This window comes from Archocentrus centrarchus, chromosome 2 (assembly GCF_007364275.1).
Source record: "Archocentrus centrarchus isolate MPI-CPG fArcCen1 chromosome 2, fArcCen1, whole genome shotgun sequence".
NCBI classification, from domain to species: Eukaryota; Metazoa; Chordata; class Actinopteri; order Cichliformes; family Cichlidae; genus Archocentrus; species Archocentrus centrarchus.
Window position 1 is genome coordinate 13,968,032 of NC_044347.1, and position 19,421 is coordinate 13,987,452.

The following is a 19,421-nucleotide window of genomic DNA, read 5'->3' on the forward strand; positions in this document are numbered from 1 at the left end:
TTGAGGTTTTTAGTTTCTGTGTGAACTCACAGCTCACTCCATATTAGAAAAGACAAGAGCAATAATTACTATAGTCATAAAACCCACTTTCACCTTCTGTATACTAAATGAATCAAATAAAACAGTCCATAGAAGCAAAGAGATTAGCAATGGCATCCATCCAGGTAAAACTCATAACCTATATGAAAACCGACACCAGGTCTCTCACTTATTATTTCTTATCTTTCTAGTTTCTAGAAGCTGATCACAAGTTTGTATGTATACACATATTTATGTGTTTTTATGTGTGCTATTGTCTACAATATATATAATAAGTGCATGGGCAACAACTGCTATGCACACACTCATGCACACACAGTGGGCTGCAGCTGGCTGGGATGACATGTTAAGGATGTGTTAATTCATCCTTCTAAGTTTCCTTATCATGTCTGCTGCTTGGCCATTCATTAATAGTAGTCCTGTTTTAATTAGCCATTAGTGAACACACTCCCCATGTCAGAGATATGAGATGGGGGTGGTGGAGTGGGTGGTGGTGGTGGTCGGGGGGGGGGTGCATGTGTGTGTTGCATGGCGAGAGGAGAGTGGGAGTAGGCATACAGCAAAGGAAGGTGTTAGGAGTATGTGTAGATGTGTGTGTGTGTGTGCGTGTCGACAGCTCCATTTTCCCACTGTGGCGGCAGAACAATTGGCAGGGACACGCTGTTCAGTGGGGCCTCCTCCTCATTATTGGCCCACTGCTCACTTGTGAGCCGTATCATTGTACAGCAAGACAATGGCTGCCAGGGGCCCCACCCGTCATGATACCCCCTACACACACACACACACACACACACACACACACACACAGTCCAGCTATAAGCCCAAACTCCCTCTCCTCTCCCGTCTTCATGTGCCCTCAGTGCAGTCACCCCCCTCTCCTCCCTCCTCTACATCTCAACCCTCCAGTATCGCCACACCTGATTGGCTGCGGCATGGACACCCGGTGCTGGTCAGAGTCCACAGTGAGAGAACAGGGGATTAAGTCTAATTAGCATGAACAATAAAAACAAACAAACACGGATTGGGGGAGAAGGGGTCACGGAGGCAATCCCACTGTCTCTCTTAATTAGCATTGTTTACCAAGTGACACAATTGGTTCATGATATCAGCTACACAGATAATAGATTCATCCTTCACAGGATCACACGTGAGCACTGCTGAGAGACACACACACAAAAAAAAATACATATGGAGTTTGTTCCAGGCATAAGATCTTCTGTCAAAATTATTGGTATTAATTATCGACTTAAAGTTCACTCTGATCAGGCCGCCTGATGTAAAATATGGACATCAGTCTAGAAACTCTGAGCCTTCTCTCTGCGCTCAAACCATGGTGTCGCTCAAGCTAATAAACAACTAGTTTTGGTCCTTTAGGAGAAAATGGTGATTTGTGACACTGCTGCACCCTTGACCTCTAACCTATAACACTTTGTTAAACAGAACTGTTGGCTCGCTGCAGCCAACATTGCACTGACATCAGTGTACTGATGCCGCCGATCAGCAGCTGCTGTTTTTAACTAACTTGTAAAGCACTTTTGTTGCTTTTAAATGTGCTATAGAAATGAAACTGACATTGGCATTGACATTTTGATGCCACGAGATGAGGATGATGACCCCAGCAGAGAGTGGGAGAATATCCATAGAGGCCAGAGCTTAATCCAATTAGTGCTGGACCTCACCAGCAGTGGTGGGTGACTGGCAGCAGATCTCTGCAGACATCCAAAATTTGCCAGGAAGCGTTCCTTCAAAGGAGTAGGCAAGTTAAACCAAACTGTCCTTTCCCAGAATATGGCAGGATAAATCAACACAAGCTATTATTACAAGCTACTGGTTAACATTGTAAATCTGCATATTTTAATTGTGCACCGAAAGTAACAAAACTGTTGTAGCACCCGACCCATGTAGCTAATAGGTAAACATCATTTAAAGACAGGGGTATTGTAGTACTATGGGCGGGGCCCTGGGTTCTTTAATTTATTGGCTTCCGTACTAACCTGTATTGATAAGAAATTTGGTGATTGGTGCCTCCACTTAGCAGAATACAACCCTTTGGCCTTTAATCCTACTAAGAATTGTTATCATCCAGTGTTGAAACACGTTTCTCTGGTTCAAATTTAATAAACAGGGGAAAATCCTTACACGAAAGAAATAACACACACAGGATTCTTAACCTCAAAAATATAGAATTTAGTAATCAAAATTAATATTTGCAACTTCAACTAAACACAATAAGAGTACAAAATAATTACTTCAATTAGGGTCTCTTCAAAACACCTGTAAATAAATCAAATTACTTGTGAAAACAATAGTCCTGCAGCTCACACACACACTCACACACTCAAGCTGCAACTCAATATCAGTCCTTTAAAACAAAATAAAACAAACGGTGCAGGCCTGTGTCGACGCTGGGGTGCGGTGTGGTCAGAAACTTTATGACCCTTTCGCTTGCAAAGCAAGCAGAACAAAACAATAAAATAATAAGCACGTGCAATTTGAGTACTCACAACCTCGAGCAGTCAGTCAGTCAGCAACCTGGTTAATATTAGTCGCTGGTAACCTTTAGGGAATCATTCGTGAGGGCAACGAGGGCATCCGGCAACGGCTTCGGTCTCCGACACAAAATCCAAGCAAGATGGCGACTCCTGGATACTTCTATGCTCCGTCACGTAGCAAGGGGGAAAAAAAAGTCCAAGGATAGTCTCCTGGTCCTACACGTTAGCGAGCATATAAAATATCTTAGTCTTGCTTTATAATCGCTCTCATTTAAACTACTAACAGCATCGGCACACATTAACAACTTAGCAACTTTGACAGCTACTATATTATACATGTGCGACACGGCTAGCAAGCTAATATGCTATCCGCGATTAGCATCTCCATTTTAACATACTGCATCTGACAGAAACAGTTCAATACAACTTTCAAAGGAATATTTACCTTCGGATGTTTCAAAGTCCTTAACACAGAATGGCAAACTCTGCATTCACCACGATGAAAGGCACTTATACTCCGATACGATCAGCGGTCAACACACACGTTTGATGTACGTCTGTGGCATCTCTGTACCTCTCGCGCACCTGCCCTCTACTAGGTCAACCTCACATCCCGCCCCCACAATCCCTTGATTGGTTACATAGGTCACAAACAACCAATACAAATAAACACAAGTCAAGACTGACATTCTGATGCTCAGTGAGGATAGGTTGTACACAACACAAAATGCGTGAAAGTGCAGTGAAACTAATTAAAGTGACATACTACTTTATTAACAAACAAAATGATTTGGTCCACTATTGTTTTAACACAACTCACTTATGAACTTTATAAAAACTGTACATGAACTATTAGTTATTTGAACATTTTAAAACTATTTACTCATGCCCATAATCATTATGGACTGGGCTACACCCTCCCTCTTCTAAAAAGGTAGATGTCCTCATCTAACCCTGGCTCTTCTGCCTGAGGTAGTTAAGGGTTTCCTTTCTTGTTTTGATGATCTCTTGAAAGGTGTAGACTCTCTGAATGGATTAATACCTTCGCCCTGTGAACCAAGGTTCAACTGAATAACCATCCCATGATGCACAATGGTTACAGGTTCCTCAGTAGGATGTCCAGGTTCATCATAAGTCAAGCGTATGACTGGCTTAACTTCGCGCTGAGATTTCCTAACTACTGGTGTCTCTTTGCATTTCACAGCTCTTTTCGAAACAGAAGGAGATTCCTGCGTCATCTCAGTTTCTGTAGGCTGGGACTGCAACTCTTCATCTTCCGATTCTTGAGAGCTAGTGTCATCCGACAACTCCTCTCTTTGTCTAACTGGGTCAGTTTCACTTTGCTCACTGTCTGACACCTGTGAACTCTCATCAACAGAACTTGGGTATGGTTTCTCCAGATGGTGGGTGTGCAAAAGCTGTTGTTTCACCTCATCCATATCCAAGGATGAGTACTCACGCACACCTTCAAATTCCAAGTCTGATGAAGCAGAGTCGCTGGTTACTTGCTCAGACAACGAAGACTGTTTGGGGGTTTTCCTTACACTCTGCAGCCTTGTGACTGCTGGTTTTGTGACTTTTTTCTCGTTTTCCACTGAATGTGGCATTCTGACCAGGTAACCAATTGGCAAGAGATGATCTCTATGGAGGGTTTTAATGACTCCAGAGCCTTGTTCTGGCTTCACTTGATAAACAGGTAGATTGGGCAACTTCTTCACTACCACATAGGGAGTAGATCTCCAACGATCTTGAAGTTTGTGTTTCCCCTTCAGGCCAAGGTTTCTTAACAACACTCTGTCACCCTCTGCCAATGGTTGATCTCGGACATGTTGATCATAACGAGACTTGTTTCTCATGTGATTTTTGGTTGCGGCTTCCATTGCTAGTTTGTAAGCCTGTTGCAGATCTTGTCTCATCTGTTTGACATACTTAAAATGTGACACTTCACTTGTCCCATCCACAACTGTGCCAAAACAAATGTCAACTGGAAGTCTTGCTTCACGTCCAAACATTAAAAAGTAGGGAGAATGTCCTGTGGCATCATTTTTTGTGCAATTATATGCATGCACTAGATGACTGATGTATTGACTCCAGTTCCTTTTGTTTGCTGTGTCCAGCGTACCAAGCATGGACAAGAGTGTTCTGTTGAATCGTTCAGGTTGAGCATCACCTTGTGGGTGATATGGGGATGTGCGAGACTTTCGTATGCCAAGCATAGAGAGAAGCTCCTTTATCAAGCGACTCTCAAAGTCTCTGCCTTGATCCGAATGGATTCTTGCGGGAAGACCATAATGCACAAAGTATTTTTCCCACAATACTCTTGCAACAGTAGTAGCTTTTTGATTTTTTGTAGGGAACGCCTGTGCATATCTCGTGAAATGGTCTGTCACTACTAACACATTTGCAACCCCTCTACTGTCGGGTTCTATTTGCAAAAAGTCAATGCACACTAAATCTAAGGGACCATTGCTAGTGATCTGATTCAATGGAGTTGAATGCTGGGGAAGAGTCTTCCTGGAGACACATCTTCCACATGTTTTTATATATTGTTCAACTTCAGCGATCATGCGGGGCCAATAGAATCTGTCTCTGAGCAGCTCAGAGGTTTTGTCTATTCCCAAATGTCCACAATCATCATGTAGTGACCTGAGTACTACACTTCGGTATCGCTGTGGCAAAACAAGTTGATTTATCTCTCTATCTGATGGTGTTTGTCTGGTTCTATATAGAACTCCATCTTTTAGCTCCAACTTAGAGATTTCTCTGCTAAGCAAAGCAACATCGGGGGGATCATTCTGAGATTGAACATGCATCTTGCCAGCTTCAAGAGCTGTTTTCACTGGACCGATGACAGGATCCAAATCTTGTGCAGACTTAAGCTCTCTTGGGCTTAGCTGATCAATGGCATCTGAGCTCAAGTGCGTTGGATAAGCATACACATCAGGGATGACCGTCGGTGGGACACCAAGTTGGTCAGCCAATCTAGTAGGGACACTGGGTGTTTCAACAACACAAGCTCGCCTACAGATTGCTTTAATGCCTGATGGTGGGATGTCTGTCCAGTTTCTGACATCTTCAGTTGCGTACTGTCGGGAGAGCAAGTCAGCGTCAGTGTTCTGACGGCCAGGACGGTACTGGATGCTGAAGTCATAGGTAGCAAGGGCAGCTAACCAGCGATGTCCTGTGGCATTTAGCCGGGCTGAGGACAGCACATAGGTTAAGGGGTTATTATCAGTTCTTACAGTAAACTTAGCTCCATACAAATAGTCATGAAATTTATCTACCACTGCCCACTTCAGCGCTAAAAACTCTAGCTGATGGACAGGGTATCGCAGTTCAGAATGGCTAAGTTTTCGGCTCGCAAATGCTACAGGCCGTAGACCTTCTGGGTGTTCCTGATATAGCACTGCACCTAAACCACTCATACTGGCGTCAACATGCAGTATGTATGGTTTACTTGGGTCTGCAAATGCTAACACTGGAGCATTTATGAGACAGTCAATGATTTTTCTGAATGCATCTCGACAGGACTGGTCCCACCGTTCGCCAAAAGGTTCAGATGCTTTGAAATACACCTTAGAGGTGCCTGGGGCTTGTGCTTGTCTCCCTTTCTGAGCTGGGGGGTAGCCCTTTGTAAGTTCAGTCAGTGGGCGAACAATGCTGGAGTAGTTCGCAATGAATCTCCGATAGTAGCCACAGAAACCAAGGAAGGACTTCAAAGACTTGAGATCAGTGGGTTCCTTCCAGTCTTTTACCACGTTCACTTTCTCGGGATCAGTGGCAATACCAGATTCTGAGACAATGTGGCCCACATATTTAACACTTGGTTGACAAAACTGGCATTTGTCAATTGACACTTTTAGGCCAACCTCTTGCAAGCGATCCAAAACTTTCAGCAATCGTTGTTCATGCTCCTCAAGAGTCTTTCCAAAGACAATAATGTCATCAAGATAGACAATGACTTGGAGAAGGTGCATATCACCCACGGCTTTCTCCATAAGCCGCTGAAAAGTGGCTGGGGCTCCAGTGATGCCCTGGGGCATCCTCTCAAATTGATAAAATCCGAGGGGACAGATGAATGCGGTCTTCTCCTTATCCTCTTCAGCCATGGCTATTTGATAATATCCACTCCGAAGATCCAGTACTGAGAACCATCGGCTGCCTGTGAGGCAATCCAAGGCATCATCAATGCGCGGCATTGTGTACTGATCCGGTATAGTGCGACTGTTCAGGGTCCGATAATCGATGCAGATCCTGATGGTTCCATTCTTTTTGCGCACTACCACAATGGGTGAGGCATAAGGACTTCGGGACTCTTTCAGAATGCCAGCAGCCAGTAGCTGCTGTATGTGTCGCCTTACGTCGTCAATATCAGCTGGGGCTAAGCGACGTGATCGTTCTCTAAAAGGAGTGGGATCGCTGACACGTATTTGGTGCTCAACTCCTCGTGCCAAACCAACATCCCATTCATTGAGAGAGAAAGCATTTCGTCTCTCAGCAAGTTTTCGGCTAAGCCGTTTCTTCCACTCCTCAGGAACTGGTGAGTCTCCAAAATCAAAGAGCTCGGGGTCAAGGAGGTCAGTGGTTGAGTTGGAAGGCTGAGGTAAGGCTACAGTATCTACTGCATACATTTCTGCAATGACAGTGCCAACCTGAATAGACGTGGGTTTTTGTGATTCATTGTGCAAAAGGACAGTGAAACTATTGGAGTCAATGTCTCTGTTAGGGAGCACTCCGGGCTGTACAAATACACCAGCCGGAAGATGCTGCGTCACAGGAGCTTCAACAAGAATAATGTCTTGAGAAGAGAAAGTCGGTTTCTCCACTTTACAGGTGGCATAACACTTCTCACCAGGAGCTATAGACAGTAGGCCTGGGCCTTGCCATTTCACTTGCCCAACTGCCTCATCAATAGCTTTTGACTGGGGGTTCAGGGTTTGTGTCTGTAGCTTTTCATAGACTGCTTGTATTCTCAAAGAGTGTACTTTGTTCTGACTGCCACTTTCTTTTGAAAGCTCCCACAGTCTGCGGAAGAGAAAGGCATTAGTGCCTACAATGACAGGCACTTGGCTGCAATGTTGTGGCTCGGGACACACAAGAGCAAGAACAGTGATTGGCCCTTTTACTCCTGCCAAGTCCTCTGGGAACTCCATGTCCACTACCACATAACCTCTGTAAGGGTACTCTGAATCAGCGAGACCCCATATAGCTAGATGAGAAATAGGACGAATAGGGACATGTGACAGATGTTTCTTGTACCACTCTTCAAAGATAATGGTTACAGTGGAACCAGAATCCATGAGGGCATCACAAGGAAGTTCATTAACTTTTATTTTTACCACAGATGATGGACCTACCAGACCTTCAGGTAAGTTAGTGTCTGTCTCTGGAATATGGACTTTATTGACTCTAGCAATAGATTCATCGGAACCTTTGCTGGATTCTTTTGGTCCACAAGTTGCTCCGCGCACTTGGCGAATGAGCTTTTTTATGACCTTCTGTGTATTTTCTGGAGCTGTGCATTTTGATGCAATGTGCCCATTTTCACCACATCTATAGCAGAAATATTCAGAAGACTCTGCTACAAACTGGCTTCTAGAAGTAGCACACTGTGGATTTGCAGCTGTTTTGTGGCTAGAATAGTTCGCTGTTGCGGTTGAGCCTGATTTGGTTTTCACAGTCATCACACTTATCTGTTCCTTTAGAGCTTTCAGTTCTTTCTTTAAAGACTGTATTTCGGGGTTTGACTCAGCTCTTACTTTCTTCTTATCCTTGGACTTTTTTGTAGTTTTATCATTTTCTGATTTAGACAATTTGTTCACTTGCTCACTCAGGGCGGATTTTAATTCTTCAATCTCAGCTCGAAGTTCAAGTTGCTGACTATTTGCCAACTCGTTTTCCTTTTCCACCTGCACTGCATGCACACGCTGGCGGTGCACAGGTTTGCTGAGACTGTGCCTGGCGGCTTCACGTTCTTCCTCCGCACGAATTTCTTTGAGCAAGGTTAGGAAAGCAGGAGGATCATGCCTCCTCTCTCGCAAGTTCAACTTAAGCAACATGAGATCAGACTCAGTTGCTCCTTTTATAAGCTGCTCAAGCCTAGCTTTGTTGGCTGCGCTAACTGGGAGACCACCTCTCTTAATTACTTTACAGAGGAATCTTTCAAGTCTGCGCAAAAACTCTGACAAGGGCTCACCAGACTCCTGGCGAAGAGACCTGAAAGACAAATAAAGGTCTTCTCCTGACTCTGAGGTTCCAAAAGTACTTTCTATTGCTTCTATGTACTCCAAATGACTAGCATCAGGATTCGACAAGCGTACAGCCTGAAGGATCTCCAAAGCCGGACCTTTAAGACTCTCAACTATCCAGCGTCTTTTCTCTTTTTCTGAACACTCATACTCTTCTATCATAAGCTTGGCCTGTTCAAGCCAGTTATCCAAACACTCCTCACCTAGTGGAACAGGGCTGATTCCAGAAAAAGTCCTTAAACGTCTATAGTTGTTGCTTTCAGTGGGTTTTGTGGTTTTATGCAACACTTCCCCTACAGCGCGAATAATAGACTCTGGAGTGCTATTCACTTCTGTGGCGGAACCACACATTGGATAAATGTCTTCCATTGTTTTTCCTTGTTCTTGGAGGAACTGTGCTAGTTTCTCTGAGAAATCATCTGCACTGCTCTCTTTGCGCTGAGCTACCACTATCTTCCAGCCATGCCCCCTGGCAGGCAAGAAGACTTCACATGGGACTCTAGAGGGATCGATTGGCTCACGACATTCGCAAAGCACGCTTAATGCCTGGTGTTTGGCGTCAAACATTTTTCCTCTTACCCTTACTTTTCCCAGTGCTTTTATGGTTTCCAGTGCTTCCTCAATGCAAGAGATGTCGTCATCTTCGGGGACTCCAAGTACCATAAGGGCATGTGTTAGCTCTATACCCTCCCCTCTACACCAGTTACTTAACTCCCACTGCGAGGAATTACTCAAACTTGCCATTATTTTGTCTTATGTGCTTGCAGGCTTGACCATGAGAAAGAGTCTCAACTACTTGACATTAAAATATATACCTTATTAGGGAAAATATCCCAGCGGTGCCTCCAATTTGTGTAGCACCCGACCCATGTAGCTAATAGGTAAACATCATTTAAAGACAGGGGTATTGTAGTACTATGGGCGGGGCCCTGGGTTCTTTAATTTATTGGCTTCCGTACTAACCTGTATTGATAAGAAATTTGGTGATTGGTGCCTCCACTTAGCAGAATACAACCCTTTGGCCTTTAATCCTACTAAGAATTGTTATCATCCAGTGTTGAAACACGTTTCTCTGGTTCAAATTTAATAAACAGGGGAAAATCCTTACACGAAAGAAATAACACACACAGGATTCTTAACCTCAAAAATATAGAATTTAGTAATCAAAATTAATATTTGCAACTTCAACTAAACACAATAAGAGTACAAAATAATTACTTCAATTAGGGTCTCTTCAAAACACCTGTAAATAAATCAAATTACTTGTGAAAACAATAGTCCTGCAGCTCACACACACACTCACACACTCAAGCTGCAACTCAATATCAGTCCTTTAAAACAAAATAAAACAAACGGTGCAGGCCTGTGTCGACGCTGGGGTGCGGTGTGGTCAGAAACTTTATGACCCTTTCGCTTGCAAAGCAAGCAGAACAAAACAATAAAATAATAAGCACGTGCAATTTGAGTACTCACAACCTCGAGCAGTCAGTCAGTCAGCAACCTGGTTAATATTAGTCGCTGGTAACCTTTAGGGAATCATTCGTGAGGGCAACGAGGGCATCCGGCAACGGCTTCGGTCTCCGACACAAAATCCAAGCAAGATGGCGACTCCTGGATACTTCTATGCTCCGTCACGTAGCAAGGGGGAAAAAAAAGTCCAAGGATAGTCTCCTGGTCCTACACGTTAGCGAGCATATAAAATATCTTAGTCTTGCTTTATAATCGCTCTCATTTAAACTACTAACAGCATCGGCACACATTAACAACTTAGCAACTTTGACAGCTACTATATTATACATGTGCGACACGGCTAGCAAGCTAATATGCTATCCGCGATTAGCATCTCCATTTTAACATACTGCATCTGACAGAAACAGTTCAATACAACTTTCAAAGGAATATTTACCTTCGGATGTTTCAAAGTCCTTAACACAGAATGGCAAACTCTGCATTCACCACGATGAAAGGCACTTATACTCCGATACGATCAGCGGTCAACACACACGTTTGATGTACGTCTGTGGCATCTCTGTACCTCTCGCGCACCTGCCCTCTACTAGGTCAACCTCACATCCCGCCCCCACAATCCCTTGATTGGTTACATAGGTCACAAACAACCAATACAAATAAACACAAGTCAAGACTGACATTCTGATGCTCAGTGAGGATAGGTTGTACACAACACAAAATGCGTGAAAGTGCAGTGAAACTAATTAAAGTGACATACTACTTTATTAACAAACAAAATGATTTGGTCCACTATTGTTTTAACACAACTCACTTATGAACTTTATAAAAACTGTACATGAACTATTAGTTATTTGAACATTTTAAAACTATTTACTCATGCCCATAATCATTATGGACTGGGCTACACCGTGTTGAATCAAAGGTAAACAGGAAGTAAAAGCAAAGGGCTGGAAAGACCATGTGAGACTACTAAAGTGGTCACGACACCACATCTAACCTAGAACACTCTGGAGGAGGCAAACGTGTCATTGTCAAAGTCTACAATCAAGAGACGCCTTCATGAATACAGACGGTTTATAACAAGGTGCAAACCAGTGGTTACACTCAAGAACAGGAAGAGCAGATTAGACTTTGCCAGAAAACAGCTAAAAGAGCCGGAACAGGTGTGGAAAACAGTCTTTGGACAAATGAAACCAAGATGAACCAGCTGACCTGGAATGATGGGAAGAAAAAGTGTGGAGAACGAGAGAAACAGCTCATGATATGAAGCAAACATGGTGGAAGGAGGGTTATGGCATGGGCACGTATGGCTGCCCACTGTGTTTATTGTTACTGATGCTTTTATTTCATCATGTCTAGATTACTGTAACTCATTGCTCATCTGCAGGTTGTTCAGCTTTGAGATATTTATCTTGAAAGGTGTTTTATAAATACAGTTTTACTTATTGAAGATGTGAGTACTGATAGAAGCAGCAGGATGAACTGTGAAGCAAAACTGACACCCACAAACAAGCAGCAGCTGAAGGTGGCTGCAGTAAAGGCCTCAAGGGAGGAAATAAGTTTGTCCAACAAATTATGACCTGTATATACATGTATATTGTTTCTTTGAAGACTTGCATGGGTCAGATTAGATAGTAGAAGCAAATAGCGATGGGATTGTATAGTTGCAGGTCTTTTTGTTCACCAGTACATATGGGTGAAATGTCTGGTTGTCCACATTGATCATTAGCAAAGCAGCTTCTTTCTAGCCTGAGCAGAAAGCATCAAATGGATTTTAAGCATTTCACACAAAATCAAGGCCACAGAAGCTTCAAAATAAAAGCCCAGAAAATACTTTGGTTTAGAAGCGACAAGGTTTGAGAAGCAGCACATATGCGGTATGGACGTGCCGTACACCACACTTATGCATAAAGTTCCTCCAGCACACTGATGAGCTGAATAAAGAAGGACTATTGATCGCCACACCACATGTATAAATATTAGTGATGAGATGATTGATGATAGGATTTTCAAATCTCTTTGGCATCGGAGAAAAATTGCATTTGCCTCCGAATATCTGCTGCCATGCTGAAGGCCCACCCCTGGGGATCCCATAGCTGCAGTGGGGGTCAGTGAAAACTGGGCCAAATCAAAGTGATTAAGGACCTGCAAATCAATAACGCCTTTATATTAGATTTACTCACCCTCCTTGGATCGCACAGAGTCAGCAGAAAGATGGAGGGAGGCTGAGGCTGAAATGAACCCAGATCCAACTAAGTGCCGGCAGATTGGGTGCCGGTATAAATCTTTAGACTCGCATCAAGCCTTTGAAGCGTGATAAAATAATATAATCATCTTTGAATGGAGGGTGAGGATAAGTTGAGGGCTGTCTTTTCTTTCTGCTGATCTCATAACTCCAGTATTTTGATGATGAAACAGCACGGAAAACCATTACCCAGAAGCCATCTCTGAGAAATCTTCACGGTTAACTTTGTTGGGATGTGGCTGTACAGTATAAATCTGTGAAGGCTGTTTGATTTTTGAATCATGCCAGTGACAGAGAAAATCACTGGATGCTCTGAGAGATGGACAGTGACCACAGGATGTTAGAGTTTGTTTCAGGGCGAGAACAAAGGAGTGGCTCAGTACCACAAAAAACCAGAGAAAAAATACAAAGAAGAATCCAGATATCTGGATTAGGTCAATTTTGGCAACATCAATTTATCCAAAAGTTTTAGGACCCCCCCCCCCCCCCCCCCCCCGGCAGCCCCATACCATACCATACCATACCATCTTTATTTATAAAGCACTTTAAAACAACCACAGCTGACACAAAGTGCTGTACATTAAAACACAAATAAATAACAATTTAATAACTCTTTCAGGTTAAAAAAAACAAAAAAACAAAACAAAAAAAAAAAAAAACAGTTTAAAACTAGATCCCGCTGGAGTTAAAAGCCAAGGAAAAAAGATGGGTTTTAAGACGAACTTTAAAAGTGGACAGTGAAGGGGCCGCTCTAACCTGCAAAGGCAAGTCATTCCATAACTTAGGACCAACAACAGAGAAAGCCCTGTCCCCTCTGAGCTTCCTTCTTGATCTTGGTACCTCCAAGAGCAGCTGGTCTGCTGACCTGAGAGACCGGCAAGGTATGTAGGGGTGAAGAAGCTCAGAGAGGTAAGGCGGGGCAAGATTGTGCAAAGATTTAAAAACAAACATAAGAATCTTAAAATGAATCCTAAAATGTACAGGCAACCAGTGAAGTGAGGCCAGGACAGAGGTCACGTGCTCTCTCTTTTGAGTTCCCATCAAAAGTCGTGCAGCAGCATTTTGAACCAGCTGCAGACGTGAGAGTAGCGACTGACTGACTCCAAAATAAAGTGAATTACAGTAATCCAGTCGAGATAAAATAAAAGCATGGATCACTGTTTCAAAATGCTGCCTAGATAGAAATGCTTTTACTGATACCAATTGCTTCAAATGATAAAAACTGGACTTAACCACAGCTCTGATTTGGCTGTCCAATTTAAAATCACTGTCCACCTTAAAACCAAGATCAGTAATAATGGGTTTAAAATATACCTCCAAGGGTCCCAGGTCAACAGAGGAGGACTCACAGGAGCCACTGGGTCCAAACACCATTACCTCTGTTTTCTTTTCATTAAAATTTAAAAAGTTCAAGGCCAACCAAGCTTTAATATCACCTAGACATGCCAGGAGATGTTTTATGGAATGGATATCCTTCTTCTTCAAGGGCAAATAAATTTGACAATCGTCAGCATAACAATGAAATGAGATTCCATGTTTTCTGAGGATAGAACCCAGAGGCAGTAAATACAGTGAGAAAAGCAGTGGGCCCAGAATTGAGCCCTGCGGTACACCACATGGCAGAGAAGCAGCAGATGATTCAGCATCAAGAATGCTCACAGAAAAAGTTCTCTCTGCCAGGTAAGAACTGAACCATTTAAGAACAGTGCCACCAATGCCTACTAAGTGGTGTAAACGAGATATTAAAATGTTGTGATCTACTGTATCAAAGGCAGCAGTTAGGTCAAGTAAAACCAGAACAACATGGTTCCCAGAATCACATGCAAGAAGGATGTCGTTAAAAACCCTTAATAAAGCAGATTCTGTGCTATGAAGGGTTTTAAAACCTGACTGAAAAACCTCCAGGGTGCTATTCTCATCTAAAAACTGTTTCAGCTGACAGTACACAATTTTTTCTAAAACCTTAGAAAGAAAAGGCAGCTTGGAAATAGGCCGATAATTAGCCAGCACAGCAGGATCAAGACCAGGTTTCTTAAGCAGTGGCTGGACTACTGCATGTTTAAAAATAGCAGGGACCACACCTGAGGACAGACTGCTATTTATAATGGTAAGAACAGGCTGCCCTATACTAGATAAAATTTCTTTAAAAAATCGTGGAGGGACAGGATCATGGGGGGAACCTGATGGCTTAATATGGCCGACCACATCCTCTAAAAGTGAGAGAGTCACAGACTCAAACTGAGTGAAAACAGCAGAGCAAGGGACTGAAACAGAGGGGTCAGAACCAGGAGCTGTGATAAGAGCCCTGGTACTAGCAACCTTTTCAATAAAAAAACGCAGAAAATTATTGCACGTATCAGGAGAAGCTTCCAAACAGGCATTCTGGGGAGCATTAAGCACAGAGTTAATAGTGTTAAACAAAAGACGTGGGTTATGGCTGTTGGAGGAAATAATTTTTGCAAAGTATTCCCTTTTTGCAAAGTATAACTTCCATAAAAAAACAAGTACTTGGATAATTCAATATTAAGTGCTTTCTAACGGGTAATATAACTCTTATATCTTGTATCTTATATCTTATGTCCTGTTGCACGAACCATTTTTTAGCCAATCTTTAATTCTCAGACAGATGGCCTCACATTTGTCTCTAGAATACTTTGATATTCAGAGGAGTTCATGGTTGACTCAGTGACTGCAAGGTGCCCAGGTCCCGTGGCTGCAAAACAAGCCCAAATCATCACCCCTCCACCACCGTGCTGACAGCATGGTGCTGAGGTGTTTGTGCTGATATGCTGTGTTTGGTTTTGTGCATTAGGGCGAAACATCTCCACTTTGGTCTCATCTGTCTACAGGATGCTGTTCCGGAAATCTTGTGGTTTGTTCAGATGTAACTTTGCAAATCTAAGCCACTTTTTAGAAAGAAGAGGCTTTCTCCTAGCAACCCTTCCAAACAAGCCACATTTTTTTCTAAACTGTGCTGTCATGAACTTCAACATTTAACATGCTAACTGAGCCCTGTAGAGGCTGAGATGTAGCTCTTGGGTTTATTCTGGTTTTGAGCATTGCACGGTCTGAGCTTGGGGTGAATTTGCTGGGATGTGCACTCGTGGGAAGATTGTGGCATTGTGTTAACAGACACCTGAATGCTCCAGACGAGCAAACTACCAAAAATTCTGCTTTTATAGAGGTGCTCACACTTGCTGATGATCAGTTTATCAGATGCATTTGATTAGCAGCAGCTGGCTGCTTCTTACCCTCTTTATTTCTATGGAAGCAGTAAAGTAGGCACTTAGTTTGTCACAGGACTGCATGTCTTATAATGTAATAGTAAACACTAATGATACTAATATTAACACACACATTCATATTACCATAATGTAACAAGTGTCTTAAAATGACTTATAAGAGCCCTATTACTTATTAAGTATGACTTATTACAACGGCCCTAATATATAACTTTCATCTTCAACAAAAACCCGAGTTAAGAACAAGAATGCACATAAATCACATAGCATGTAATGGAATAAGTCTGATCATAATTGCGAAGAAGGTGATCTTTTACGAGTCCTGGAAAAGCAATGAGCAGATAAATGAACACATTTTGAACAGTTAAGCGCAGCACGACTTGCTGGCAGTCATAGAAATTTGCTCCCGTGCTTCCTCCCATGAGTGCTTTTTGAAATAAGTCAGCGAGAATATGAAATGGTCCACTGTGTTTAATTTATTTCTTGGTGCGGGCTGAAGAAAGTGAAACACACATGTACAAGAGGTCTAAATCAATACGGTATCATGGGATAGCATGCCACTCCTGGCACACTTTCAATGCAATGTCTGTGCCAACGATTTTATTTATGATATCGATGTAGCCGGGCGAACATCACCCACTGGTTTGTAAAGCGTTTTAAAGATTTGAGTGTAGCGTATGGCGATAACACGCAAAATGTTTGAATCAAATTCTTCCTGGTTGGCGCACATACCTGCAGTAGCCATATTTTCACTTTCAGGAGCAACGACCAACAATTATTCAGGAGCAGAGTCGTGTTGTAGCAGAGGCAACATGCAGCTTCAAGAGGCTGATATTCACACTCATTCTCTGCTCTGCCAGATGTCACCCTGGAAAATGCAATGATTTACTCCCTGCAGTCGAAGTGCAAATTGAGAAAAAGTTACTGGAATTAAAAAAAAAAAAAAAAACATGTTAAACATCACAAACAGGATTGTGTGTAGCAGTGTAAAGCCTGTATTCCACATATCTGTGAAGCAGAGGCGACAAAAGCTGGACTCAGAGCCCTTCAGATGGCACTAAATCCACTCGCGGGCCTTGGTTAAGGTAAATGAATAGAATGGCGTGCATGAGGGGAATTTACGTGTGTTGTAAATGCATCCTCTGTGAACACCAGTTAGTAAATAAATAGCTTTCTGGCGACAATTAGTTGAACTCGTCTTGAAATGAGTGCCTGAGCATGTGCGCACACACTCACACACGCACAGTGTGCCGTTACCCCTTATCTCCATGGAGACAACATGTCCTATTGCCACCAAGCCCCCTCCGCACCCCCCACCCCTCTTCCCCAACCAGTGTTTGTCTCACAGTAAATCTAAATTGGCGAGTGCAGTTAACCCCCTCACCTCCTTCTCCTCCTCCTCCTCCTCCTCCTCCTCTTCCTCAGCCAGCTCCTAAGTCTCTGGATCTCTGCAGCAGACCATGAGAGAGAACTGCAATCAATGTGAGAAAAAAGGAAGAGCAGGGGGGAAAAAAGGGAGCAAATGGGGTAAAAGAGCCACGTGTTATTATTTTGAGATATTTTGAGTTAAAGAATAAACTTCCACTTTTTTTGGTTCCTTTGAGGGAGAAAAAAAAAAAAGGTTAGTTTGTAAGAATCTTTGATGAAATCTGCTGTGAGGGAGGGTGCATGGATATACTGTATGTGTGGTTTTACATCGGGGAGGGGTGTTAAAGGACTGAAGGAACCTCCAATCTGTTTACAGCTCTGATTGGAATTACACAATCAATTACCACCCCCTGCTGTGGCCCAAATGAGCCAGCCCAAAAGACAGGGGAATTGGTTAAATGTTATTGTTGGGAGGCCATTATCCAACAATCGGGGTGGTTAATGCAAGAAAATGACATTCATTAAAAGGCTCGACGGGGAGGCTCCCAGGGGCCAGGCTGCAGCTGACCCTCATTCACTGCCTGGGCTTTGTGGGCCCTCGTCCACTGTGGGGAGGGGAGATCATGTCAAAGGCACAAAATGCTCCTCTTTTGTCACAGAGTGGCCTTCAGTCTCTCTGTGCAGGCGTGTGTGTGCGCGTCAGAGAGGGGCAGAGAACCGGAGAAAATACCTGTGAATGTTTTTGTGCTTCGAGAGAATGTGTGCAAAGTGTCAGAGAGAGAGAGAGAGAGAGAAGGGATAATTACATCATTCTGTGAATTAGAGGTGTGTGTGTGTGTGTGTGTGTGTTGGGGGTGGGCTGGTGGGGGTAGTGATTGAAGCCCCCCCCTTGCCAATGGATGCACATGTAATCCTGCAGTAATGAGGCAGTGCCAGAATCATACTCCACACACACTTAGTCCTATAATGTATATCATCAACACTACAGCTTCTGAAAAAAAAAGCTATTCCCCTCCGTGAGTGCACTTCCCGCCACCAGTGGTGATATCATCTATCAACGCAGACGGCGCTATCAAAAGCCAAAAGTCAGAAGTAAGTGCAGACTCCAGCCCACAGAGAGAATCGGCCGTGCCATTATTTCTGATACAGGGATCCCTGTGAGAGATTATTTTTGCAAACTTCCACCAGCGCGAAGGCTTTCTTTGTCTCGTTCTATTCAGGGAATCGCACACAGGACGGCGGGTCAGTGAGAGGAAGACAGCCGTGGCCTTGTTATTTCTGTTCATCCTACAGGAAACAAGAGTCGTTTCATTTATGAGACGCGAGGAAGAAATATGTTCCTTTATGGCGAAAAGCCACAGTGTAGCTTATGAAAAAAAGAGTGAACTAAAGAGGCTTTAAGACAAGAAGCCCATCGAAATAAAACCAGCCGGCAACAGTCCCCTAAACTCCTTTCAGGAAACGTGGAAGTCGAGCAAACTGAGGGTTAAAAAGCAGCAAAGCAAAGTCTCGGTTTGAGGTGACACAACAACCTCATCATCCTGATTGCGCTGACAATTAAGTGTTAGGTGCTTGAAAGGGCACACAAAAAAAAAGGGACTAAAGGAAGACTAAAGACACAAGAAGTCAATTAACATAATCAAAAATTAAAAACCTGACACAGTATTATAGATAGTTTCATATACATTCATTAGTTACATCATGCTATTACTGAGTTATACACAGATTCAACAAGGTGCTGGAAACATTCCTCAGAGATTTTGATCCATGTTGACATGACAGCATCACACAGTTGTGGACGTGTTGGCTGCACATCCGCGATGAGAATCACCCACTCCACCACATCCCAAAGCTGCTTTACTGGATTGAGATCTGGTGACTGTGGAGAGCATTTGAGTACAGAGAACTCAGAGTCATTGTTTGAGCTGACCTGAGCTTTGTGACATGGTGTGTTGCCTTACTGGAAGCAGCCACCAGAAGAAGAGTACACTGTGGCCATAAAGAGATGGACGTGGTTAGCAACAATACTCAGGTAGGCTGTGGCATTTACGCAATGCTCAATTGGTACTGAGGGGCCGAAAGTGTGCCAAGAAAATATCACCCACTTTATTTCACCACCACCGGCTGCCAGAACCACTTATACAAGGCGGGATGGATCCATGCTTTCATGTTATTTATGCCAAATCATGACCCTACCATCCAAATGTGACAGCAGAAATCAAGACTCATCAGACCAGACAACATTATTCCAAACTTCTGTTGTCCAATTTTAGTGAGCCCAGGTGAATGGTAGCCTCAGTTTCTTTCTCTCAGGAGT

The 19,421-nt window shown here is 43.2% G+C and overlaps 1 protein-coding gene across 1 annotated transcript; it reads right to left on the reverse strand.

Moving 5' to 3' along the window:
* Positions 1–2,421: 2,421 nt before the first annotated feature.
* On the reverse strand, positions 2,422–4,442 carry LOC115795760 (uncharacterized). Its single transcript, XM_030751831.1, has 2 exons — positions 2,977–4,442; positions 2,422–2,747 (listed from the first exon to the last, which is right to left on the reverse strand). The coding sequence occupies exon 1, from the start codon at positions 4,409–4,411 to the stop codon at positions 3,476–3,478; it is 936 nt and encodes a 311-aa protein (XP_030607691.1). The 5' UTR covers positions 4,412–4,442; the 3' UTR covers positions 2,422–2,747; positions 2,977–3,475.
* Between the last annotated feature and the right edge of the window lie 14,979 nt (positions 4,443–19,421).